This window comes from Lissotriton vulgaris, chromosome 7, assembly GCF_964263255.1.
Source record: "Lissotriton vulgaris chromosome 7, aLisVul1.2, whole genome shotgun sequence".
NCBI lineage: Eukaryota > Metazoa > Chordata > Amphibia > Caudata > Salamandridae > Lissotriton > Lissotriton vulgaris.
In genome coordinates this window covers 1,609,962,357-1,609,974,570 of record NC_141695.1, presented here as the reverse complement: position 1 = coordinate 1,609,974,570, position 12,214 = coordinate 1,609,962,357, and the positions used below count along the sequence as shown (strand labels likewise).

The 12,214-nt window shown below is 44.7% G+C and overlaps 1 protein-coding gene across 2 annotated transcripts in view; it reads left to right on the top strand.

Moving 5' to 3' along the window:
• PLTP (phospholipid transfer protein) overlaps window positions 1-12,214 on the top strand; it is a 258,838-nt gene that overhangs the window by 190,260 nt on the left and 56,364 nt on the right. For both annotated transcript variants that reach the window (XM_086932536.1, XM_086932537.1), the window contains exons 7-9: window positions 9,651-9,714; window positions 10,006-10,097; window positions 11,344-11,520. In XM_086932536.1, coding sequence (XP_086788662.1) covers window positions 9,651-9,714; window positions 10,006-10,097; window positions 11,344-11,520 — 333 coding nt within the window. The remainder of the gene's footprint in view (window positions 1-9,650; window positions 9,715-10,005; window positions 10,098-11,343; window positions 11,521-12,214) is intronic.

Below are 12,214 nucleotides of genomic sequence, written 5' to 3'. Positions count from 1 at the left end.
GGAGTTTTCCAGTGGCTACTGCCAAACTTTGTAACTCAATGACCCTCAAGCTAAAATGTATCAACAATATCCTTACCTATCGTAAGGCTCTCAAAACATGGTTGTTCAACAATTAATATATATATATTTTTTAATGTCTGTTTTCACCGGCTCCTTATGTTTGGTTAAATTATTGTCATCACTCTTTTTATCTGCCAGATGGTTCTAGCGCCTAGACACCCACGGTTAGTAGTGTGCTTTATAAATCACAATTTCATTTCATTATTATAAATTGAAGTGGCATCTCGTATATTAGAGTGGAGTGCTGTGTCATAAAGTATTCAAAAGTGTCAGATAGTGGAACAGAGTGTTGTACAATGGAGTGTCCAGGTATAGAGTGGAGTCTAAAGTTGGACCGTGGAGTGTATGGGGATAGAGGGGACTAGAGTGTTGTAGTAGAGTTTCATAGAGTGGAGGTATATACAGTGGAGCAGAGAGTCTTACAGTGGAGTCACAAAAGGGGAGTGCCGTACACAGTTGTGAGCGCAGTGGAGTATAGTACAGTGCAGTGTCGTAGAGTGGAATAGCATATAGAGTGCACAGGCGTACAGTGTAGTCCCGTAAACTGGAGTGATGTACAGTCTAGTGGGGTGGACTACAGTCTAGTGGGGTAGAGTGGAATAGAATACAGTGGGCATAGACTAGAGAGGCGTCCAATGGAATAGTGTACAATTGAGTGGCGTAGAGTGGAATGGTGTACACTAGAGTCAGAATACATACAAAGGAGTGGGTAGACTGCAGGAGCATACAATGGAGTGGGGTGGGGTAGAGTGGAATAGCATACAGTGGAGTGACGTCCAGTGGTGTGGCATACAATGAAATATCGTACAATGTTGTTGGGTAGAGTAGAGTGGCATACAGTGAAATGGCATTAAGTGGAGTAGTGTACAGCGTAGTGGAATACTGTTGAATAGCATATAGTGGATTGTCAAAGAGTGGAGTGGAATAAAGTATAGTGCAGTAACATACAATGGAGTTCTGTACACTGAAGTGGCATACACTGGAGTGTGATAGAGTGAAATATAATACAATGGAGTGGCAGAGTTAAGTACTGTCCACTGGAATAGCGTGGAATTGAGTAGTGTATATTGGAGTAGGTACACTGGAGTGGTGTAGAGTGGAGTACTGTAGAGTGGAGTACTGTTAAATGGAGTGGCATACAGTGAAATAGTGAAAAGTGGAGTATCGTAGAGTGGAGTGGCATACACTGGAATGTCGTACAGTGTAATGGTGTTCAGTGCAGTGGTGTAGAGTGGAGTAGCTTAGAGTGGAGAAGTGTGGAGTGGCATACAGTGGAATAACGCATAGTGCTGTAGCATACAATGGAGTAGCATACACTGGAGTGGCGTACACAGGAGTGGGGTAGAGTGAAATATAATACAGTAAATTGGCATAGAGTGGAGTGTTGGCCAATGGAATAGCGTAGATCGGAGAGGTGTAGGGTTGAGCTCCATACACTGGAATAGCGTAGAGTGGAGTAGTGTTCAGTGCAGTGGCGTAGAGTGGAATAGCGCATAGTGGAGTAGCATACAGTGCAGTGGCATACAGTGGAGTGGCATACACTGCAGTGGTATAAAGTGGACTGGGATAGAGTGGAATAACAAAATGGAGTGCCATAGAGTGGAGTTGCGTCCAGTTTAATAGTGTAAGTGAATGGTGTAGACTGCAGTGGCATACAATGGAGTGGGCTAGAGTGAAATCACATTTGAATGGCGTAGAATGGAGTTGAGTACAGTGTAATAGCGTGAAGTGAAGTGGGGTGGGGTACAGTGGAATAGCGCAAAGTGAAGTAGTGTACAGTGGACTGGCATAGACTAAAATGCCATACAGTACAATAGGGTAGAATGGAGGGGCATAGGGTGGAATGGCATCCAATGCAATAGCTTACAATGGAGTGGCATAGATTGGAGTATTGTACACTGCAGTAGCATACAGTGGAGTGGTATACAGTGGAATAGCATACTGTGGGTTGGCCTACAGAGGAGTGGCATACAGTTGTATAGCGTACAGTGGACTGGGCTACAGTGGAATGGCGTGCAATAGAATAGCATAGATTGGAGTGGTCATACAGTGAAGTGGCATAAAGTGGAATACCGTATACTGGAGTAGCGTGCATTGGAGTGACATACACTGGAGTGGTGTACAGTTGAGTGGAATAAAGAGGAATACCATACAGTGGAGTTGCATACAGTGTAATGGCGTAGAGTTTAGTTGTGTACTGTGAAGTGGCGTAGCGTTGTGTGGTGCACATTGCAATGACGTACACAGGAGTGGGGTAGAGTAGAATACCATACAGTTGAGTGGAGTAGAGTGGAGGTGTGTACAGTGGAACAGCATAGAGTGTAGTGGCATATAGTGTAGTTGCTTACATATAGAGGCATAGAGTTGAATAGCGTATACTGTAGTTACGTACAATGGAGTGGCAGAGTGTGTAGTGGCGTAGAGTGCAGTGGTGTGCAGTGGAGTGTCGCACAGTGGAACAGCATAGAGTGTAGTGGCATATAGTGTAGCTGCTTACATATAGAGGCATAGAGTTGAATAGCGTATACTGTAGTTACGTACAATGGAGTGGCAGAGTGTGTAGTGGCGTAGAGTGCAGTGGTGTGCAGTGGAGTGTCGCACAGTGGAATAGCATACAGAGGAATGATGTGGAGTGGAGTAGCATGGAATGGAGTGGCATACAGATGTAGATGTAATTAGGAAGAATGCAGAATGTGGCGTGAAAAGTATCGCAAGATAACAATTTGCGCCGCCTTGTTTATCCAGTTTTATGAACCAATGCAGGGCCATGCATGGGGGCCTTAAGTTGTTTTGTAAATCTCTCTTAAGTATTGCATTGGCCATGCAAAACCATGTGTTGCACAAGGGGAAAGCAATTCAATAATAAATCTAAGTGTTAGTGACACATTGTACCATAGAATATAGCAGAACTTTTGTGGTATACCATGGTACATGCCGATGGGAAGTCATTATGTCATTTTTCGCACAGTTTGGCTGTATTTTGTGTTAGGTTCTTATACATAGGTAACTAGTAGGTGTTTTTCCCTACCTATTACCACTTTATTGAAGTATTAATAGGCATAGACAATTATTTTTATTTTTATATATCTTGTTAAAAGATTTATGGTGAAGTTATATTTATTTTTGTAGGACCGCAGTACTTCCAAGACAGTCCTGCGGTTCTCTGTAATCGTTTTTTTTCTCAAGGTATTAAACATTATAAATATTTTTTCTACCTATTGCCACTTTAATTAAATGGTAATAGGTAGTAAAAATTCTAAAACCTACTATTTACCTGTATTTTACGCCCTAACCCAGAACACAGCCAAATTGCACTAAATTGCACTAAAAACAACATGACTGAGTCATTAGCCAATGAGATAATGCCTTGTCTTTGACGTGTACTACTGTAGTTTTGCAAAATTACCCCCAAACTACCGAGACAACAGGTATCACTAAGATTTATGTCCTCATACCTTAGAAAATTCTTACCTCTAACCTCAAAATGGATCATCTGCACATCATAATGTATATTCCTGGCAAATTTCAACCAAGCCCAACTGCCTATTTGGCTGCTATGTCCAATACAAAAAGTCTAAAGAAAATGCATTTGGGCAAAAACGTGTTTTGGTACCCCCTTTTTAGGTCGAGCTATTTATAGCTCTGAACTATTATCGTCGGATTCCTCCCAATGCATGTGGTCTACTGAAGCGTGACGCTTCGCCAGGCGCACGCTTGGCCTCACTCACACCCCATATGCTGTCTCTCACAGCACCAGACATCAAAGGCTGCTGCTCCCCCGCCCAAACACCGCCCCCCCACCCCACAGCAATGCCGAGAGCTTTTCAAGCGCCCACTTCCACACCGAAGCTGGAGCAGTCCTGCTGCTCATGTTTTAATGAGGACTGCACACAGCATTTACGCAAAATTGTCACGGAAAGCTAATAAAAGAGATATGAAGTGTCACTTCATTTAGTAAACAAATCACTCATCTTTTTATATAATAAGACCCATGCATCTATATGATACATCACATAGGAACTGCACCAAAGAAAAACACACAGGGCTCTGTTTTTTAAAATGCATTTTGGAACAAGACTGAAAAAAACACAATTCAGTGATTAATGTATTTAACATGAAGCTGCTGCATCAATGCTGTTCAGTGCACCAGCAACCAGGAAAGAGCAGCACACAACAAGCCTGTCCTTCGACCACCACACAGACAGCAACCACCCTTCAGTCAGGTTGCGGCAACCATCTTTAAATGCTTGAGCTGCTCTGTTTGGCCTTGACAAGATTTGCAATTCCCCACATTTATTTACACACCATCACCCCAACTAGACATCCGCCTCGCACACCACCATGCCCCTTCGCTCCCACTCGCTCACTCTCCTGCTCCCCTGCCCCCCACCCCATCTGCCTCGCACACCACCATGCTCCTTCCCTCCCACTCGCTCACTACCCTGCTCCCCCGCCCCCCCACCCGACTTGAAAGGAAGCTTGCATACCACAATTTGTGTCACATACAGTCAATCACGCGCTCAGCAGGTCACCCTTTGCCGCTAGCGCTTTCATGCCTATCACTCCCCCCTCTCTCTTTCTCTCGCCTCCTGTCGCATTTGCAAGAAGAAATGTGAATCGTGTAATATTTTATTTCAGAACATTAGCAAAGTTCATATTTGAAGTCCGTGATAGCAAAATGATGTCACAGAAAGCTAATAAAGATAAACGAAGTGTCACTTCATTTAGTAAACAAATCACTCATCTTTTTATATAATAAGACGCATGCATCTATATGATACATCACATAGGAACTGCACCAAAGAAAAACACACAGGGCTCTGATTTTTAAAATGTATTTTGGAACAAGACTGAAAAAAAACAATGCAGTGATTAATGTATTTAACATAAAGCTGCTGCATCAATGCTGTTCAGTGCACCAGCAACCAGGAAAGAGCTGGCAACAACAAGCCTGTCCTTTAACCCCTTCCATGCTGGGCCGATTTTGCTCGTGTGCTAGGCTTTTAAAGAATCAATGGCTTTATGACGGCCCCCAGCCGTCATGAGCACACGAGCACCGTAATGCATGACGGATGGGGGCCGTCATCAGCATGGAAGGGGTTAACCACCACACAGACAGCAACCACCCTTCAGTCAGGTTAGCGGCAACCATCTTAAAATGCTCCACCAACTCCACCCTCCAACTCCACCCCTCAGCGCCACAGCACCACTCAACGCCACAGCATCACTCAGCACCACTGAATGCCACAGCACCCCACAACGCCACAGCATCCCTCAATGCCACAGCATCAATCAATGTCACAGCATTACTCAATGTCACAGCATTACTCAATGCCACAGCATCACTTAACGCCACAGCACTGTGGTACACAAACAAAGATGCGTAGTCCAGTTGTAGTATAAGATCCCTCTTTATTGACAGGTAGTTAGGTGGCAGGTTACAGGATAGGAAGTTACAAGGAGAAAACCCCACCAGGAGAGAGCTACCAGCTCCTCAGCCTCAGATGACCAACTGACAATCTCGCAAAATGCAAGTAAAAAACAACGGAAAAAGGAGGAAAAGATCTACTGTAACTTATCTAAATAGGAGACAATTAATTCACCTATTTCTATGCCATTTAGTGCACTTAGGAAAAATCCAATTTATACCACCCCATCACTCATACAAAGGGACTAGATTACACATTTTATATTGTTTTTTGTAATCACTAAGCTCATATCTCTTTGTTCTTTTTTTCTTTTGTAACAAACATCAACAAATGATTTTATACACAATTTTTTTGTACAACATATACCATCATATACATCACTATATACACACCTATATACAACACATTCACAATAAATTGACCAATGAACGAAATCATAACACAAAAACACAAGACTTGTATGATTTACACCCTACAAAATATTTCAGCAAAGGCTGAGTGCCCTCCCATTCACTCTAGGAGATGCACTTGGAGGTAGTATAGCACAGATGGTTCGAAAACCCAAATTACTGAACCTCAATCGAAAACTGTGTCACACAGGCTACAAGTTCCCAAATTAATTGGGAACATAAACACTCCTCCAGTATGAAAGCTTCAGAACGTCGCCAAAATGTGGTACACAAACAAAGATGCGTAGTCCAGTTGTAGTATAAGATCCCTCTTTATTGACAGGTAGTTAGGTGGCAGGTTACAGGATAGGAAGTTACAAGGAGAAAACCCCACCAGGAGACAGCTACCAGCTCCTCAGCCTCAGATGACCAACTGACAATCTCAACACAGGGAGGCACACTAACATTCCATGATGTCACAGGACATTCTGATAAAGTGGTAGAGAGGGAAAATACATAGAACCATTTACCACAAGCACCACTCAGCACCACAGCACCACTCAGCGCCACAGCACCACTCAGCACCACAGCATCACTCAGCGCCACAGCATCACTCAGCGCCACAGCATCACTCAGCGCCACAGCATCACTCAGCGCAACAGCATCACTCCGCGCAACAGCATCACTCAGCACCCCTCAAGGCCACAGCATCACTCAACGCCACAGCACCACTCAGTGCCACAGCATCACTCAGCGCCACAGCATCACTCAGCGCCACAGCATCACTCAGCGCCACAGCATCACTCAGTGCCACAGCATCACTCAGCGCCACAGCATCACTCAGCGCCCCTCAATGCCACAGCACCACTCAACGACACAGCACCACTCAACGACACAGCACCCCTCAACGCCACAGCACCACTCAACGCCACAGCATCACTCAACGCCACAGCATCACTTAACGCCACAGCATCACTTAGCACCCCTCAACGCCACAGCATCACTCAGCACCACAGCATCACTCAGCACCACTGAATGCCACAGCATCCCACAACGCCACAGCACCACTCAGCGCACAGCATCCCTCAACGCCACAGCATCAATCAATGTCACAGCATTACTCAATGCCAGAGCATCGCTCAGCACCACAGCATCACTCAGCACCACTGAATGCCACAGCACTCCACAACGCCACAGCACCACTCAGCATCCCTCAAAGCCACAGCATCAATGTCACAGCATTACTCAATGCCACAGCATCACTTAACGCCACAGCATCACTCAATGCCTACAGCATCACTCAATGCCTACAGCATCACTCATTGCCACAGCATCACTCAGCACCACTCAACGCTACAGCACCACTGAATGCCACAGCATCCCTCAGCACCACTGAATGCCACAGCATCCCTCAGCACCACTGAATGCCACAGCATCACTCAGCACCACTGAATGCCACATCATCACACAGCACCACTGAATGCCACAGCACCACTCAATGCCACAGCACCACTTAATGCCAAAGCACCACTCAACACCACAGCACCACTCAACGCCACAGCACCACTCAACGCCACAGCACCACTCAACGCCACAGCACCACTCAACGTCACAGCACCACTCAATACCACAGCACTACTCAACGCCACAGCACCACTCAAACGCCACAGCACCACTCAAACGCCACAGCACCACTCAAACGCCACAGCACCACTCAACGCCACAGCTTGACTCAACGCCACAGCTTGACTCAACGCCACAGCATCACTCAATGCAACAGCATCACTCAATGCAACAGCATCACTCAATGCCTACAGCATCACTCAATGCCTACGGCATCACTCAATGCCACAGCATCACTCAGCACCACTGAATACCACAGCATCACTCAGCACCACTGAAGGCCACAGCATCACTCGGCACCACTGAAGGCCACAGCATCACTCAACGCCACAGCACCACTCAACGCCACAGCACCACTCAATGCCACAGCACCACTCAATGCCACAGCACCACTCAACGCCACAGCACCACTCAACGCCACAGCACCACTCAACGCCACAGCACCACTCAGCACCACAGCATCACTCAGCACCACTGAATGCCACAGCACCCCACAATGCCACAGCACGACTCAATGCCCCAGCACCACTCAACGCAACAGCACCACTCAACGCAACAGCACCACTGAATGTCACAGCACCACTGAATGCCACAGCACCACTCAACGCCACAGCACCACTCAACGCCACAGCACCACTGAATGCCACAGCACCACTCAACGCCACAGCACCACTCAACGCCACAGCACCACTCAACTCCACAGCATCACTCAACGCCACAGCATCACTCAATGCCACAGCATCACTCAATGCCACAGCATCACTCAATGCCACAGCATCACTCAATGCCACAGCATCACTCAATGCCACAGCATCACTCAGCACCACTGAATGCCACAGCATCACTCAGCACCACTCAACGCCACAGCACCACTGAATGCCACAGCATCACTCGGCACAACTGAATGCCACAGCATCACTCAGCACCACTAAACGCCACAGCACCACTGAATGCACAGCATCACTCAGCACCACTAAACTCCACAGCACCACTGAATGCACAGCATCACTCAGCACAACTGAATGCCACAGCATCACTCCGCACCACTGAATGCCACAGCATCACTCAGCACCACTGAAGGCCACAGCATCACTCAGCACCACTGAAGGCCACAGCATCACTCAGCACCACTGAAGGCCACAGCATCACTCAGCACCACTGAAGGCCACAGCATCACTCAACACCACTGAACGCCACAGCATCACTCAGCACCACTGAACGCCACAGCATCACTCTGTGCAACCTTTCAACAACTGGTTCTAATATGTTCTCTCAATGTTTCAAGCTTTATTACAAATGTCACAAAAAGATGTTAATATTTCACTTCTGTTCTTGGATTTTCATAACAATAAAATACACTGAACATAATCTTCCCAAAAGTTATTTACAAAAGTTTATGCTATTGCCATTATAAATTACAATAACTTTTATTTAAGTATTAATTATTTAAAAAAATAAAAGCCATTGTTATTTGTAATATTAATACATCTAAGACATGTAAATACAACACATATTGCATTACAAATGCTGTAGGTGTCATGTAGGCGAAAGTTAAAACTATTGGCATTGTAAATGACAAAGCTATTAATTTCGCTATTTTCAAAACCAACACATAAATAAAAAATGTGTCATTTACAATACCAATACCTCAAACTTTCCTAATGCGAGACCTATTACATTGCAAATGCTTGTTTTCTTTGTGCCCCTTTGACCTATCACTGTTAAATTTTGCTATCATCTGCCAATCTAGGAGGAAGAATAAGTTTGGAAGGTTTCGCAAAGATTCATCAAACTTGTGCAAAGTTATTAAGAGACAAAACGTCAAGGAATTCCTATCTCTGCTAACCCTAACTACAGAGTGGCCATCGCTATTCACTAACAAATCAGAAAGCAGAAGCAATTCACAAATACCAGCCCCTGCGTGAGCTGATGCATGGACCTGCTGTGATGAAGCCCTTTCTGGTCCAATTGTATTGTCTTCTATAGCTGTGGAGAGGGCGTTGCGTGCATTCCCAGCAGCGATATTGCACTTGAAATACACAAAACATGCTGAGAAACCGTGCGGTCTCAATTCCCAGTATTGAGCTATCGCTTGTTCACCTTTTGCTCTGCTGTAACATGGATTCATGACACTGTGTTTTAATTTCAGATTTGTCCTGCGCTCAACCATGCTGGAATGGTGCTGTTGAACTCTCTGCTGGACACTGTGCCAGGTAGGTCAGAGCCTCCAATGAGACTTACTAACATACTCTACTCTGTGTTAGAATCCATAAGCTGCAAGCCTCAAGGACTGCACTGATCTTAGATACGTCGCTGCATGATAGTATTAACTTCTAGACATAATATTGGCCTAAGTGCATAACAATCCTAATGAATCGATCGTGCCATGGTTGAGGGAACAGTGGAAATTACTCTTTCCTTGGTGGACCTCTGCGATTTGTCATAGACTCATGTCTTTTTCCTGGGATGAAGCGCCAATTAATTGAGAATTTCTTTTTGAACAGTGAGGAATCCTGTGGATGATTACATTGGCATCGATTACTCACTCCTGAATGACCCCGTTGTGACTAAAGATAGTCTGGAGATGGATTTCAAGGTAAGATCCTGGGAATCTCCAGGGAAGGATCATGTTGAGGATAAGAGTAATTTGACCATAAAGTTACAAGTCAGAAGGTGTAAGTTACTGGTTCCTAGGAACAGTTTTTTTAATACAAATAAACAAAAGCAGAGAGGTCAGATCGGTCTCAAAAAAGCCACAGAGACGGAGCGAGATAGATAAGAATCACACACCCACTTTGGGTGGATAGGAAAGCCCCCACTCATTAAACTTTTTTTACTGATACCCTTTTAGGCACTTTTAATTTTAGCTACCCTCACAGCACGCCCTTCTCACACAACCAGCTCCGCAGTCTTTCTGGCGTCGCAGCACAACGAAGAGGCACTCGGCCTCTTTGGTGGGGCCCGGTGATGGAGCATGACACTGACTAGGTCGGTGTATGAGGGCTTTCCTATCCACCCAAAGTGGGTGTGTGATTCTTATCTATCTCGCTCCGTCCCTGTGGCTTTTTTGAGACCGATCTGACCTTTCTGTTTTTGTTTATTTGTATCTAACCGGGGACTGAGAGAGTGTCCTTATATCTCCCTACCTCTCCCATTGTTGTTTTGCAGTTTTTTTTATGTCAGTAGGCCCTAATTGTCTCTGGACATAATTGACAAGCTGCTATACACCATTAGAGACAGGTTGCTGTATGTTGTTATAGGTACATTGGATTTTCTTAAGGACAGGATTTCCTTGGTTGATAGGTACAGACTCCTCCAGCACTTTGTAGTGAGACTGTTCCTAGTCCTGAAGGACCAGCTGCTCCTTATCCTTAGAGGCAGGTTGCATCAGGTTGTTCGAGGCAGACTCAACCAAATAATTAGGGACATGCAGCTGCTCCATAGAGTTAGGAACATGGAAGTGCTAGACTTTTACCAAATTATGTAGAAGGACTTTTGACACAGATTTCACTACATGGATTTCACCATATTATAAGTGGCAAGATGATTTAAGAACTGGAGGACAGATAGCCGGTGTCTATTAGGTTTGATTTATTCCTTTTTATTTGAACCAGGAATCTATACAGGTAGTGTGAAAACACAACCAGATCACCAGGTTCAATCTGCATTCCTTGAAAAGATCTCACTGGTAGAAGGGCATTTAGCACTTCTCATTCTACACACTGCCATCTCGCCTGATACATAACTCCTGCCTTTAACCTCAGCACGCTGTTCTAGTTCTCTCTTTTGTTTTGCATATGTCGCTTATGGTGCCTGACCCCATCTCGTATTTTGCTCCCCAGGGAATGTTCTACCATCTCCACAATGGGAACGACACCATCCCCAACGAGGCTGTCTACCCTGTTTTAAAAGATGACCAGAGGATGGTATATGTAGCACTGTCTGAATATTTCTTTGATTCTGCGATGTATGCCTATTACAAAGCCGGAGTGCTGCGGCTCGACATCTCTGGTGAGAGGGTGAGTAAGCTGGGATGGGGCATAATTCTGTAAAGGATGTACAGTGCAGCTTACAGGTGGCTATGTGCCCTTATAACACTCCCAGGATAGAGAAAAGTCTATAATTTCATCATTAAAGATGCTCAGACCCATAGCGATGGGAATCTTTCTGGCCTGACACAGTGATGACAGCCTCAAATGGCTCTGGACTTTGATACTATGTGATGTCAGATTCTGAATACTGAGTGAACACTACACCTTGATACTATCAAATGTCAGATTCTGAATACTGAGTGAACACTACACCTTGATACTATGAAATGTCAGATTCTGAATACTGAGTGAACACTACATCTTGATATTATGATGTCACATTCTGAATACTCAGTGCACACTACACATTGATACTATGAAATGTCAGATTTTGAATACTGAGTGAACACTACACCTTGATACTATGAAATGTCAGATTTTGAATACTGAGTGAACACTGCACCTTGATATCATGATGTCAGATTCTGAATACTGAGTGAACACTACACCTTGATACTATGAAATGTCAGATTTTGAATACTGAATGAACACTACACCTTGATAATATGATATGTCAGATTCTGAATACTGAGTGAACTCTACACCTTGATACTATGAAATGTCAGATTTTGAATACTGAGTGAACACTGCACCTTGATATCATGATGTCAGATTCTGAATA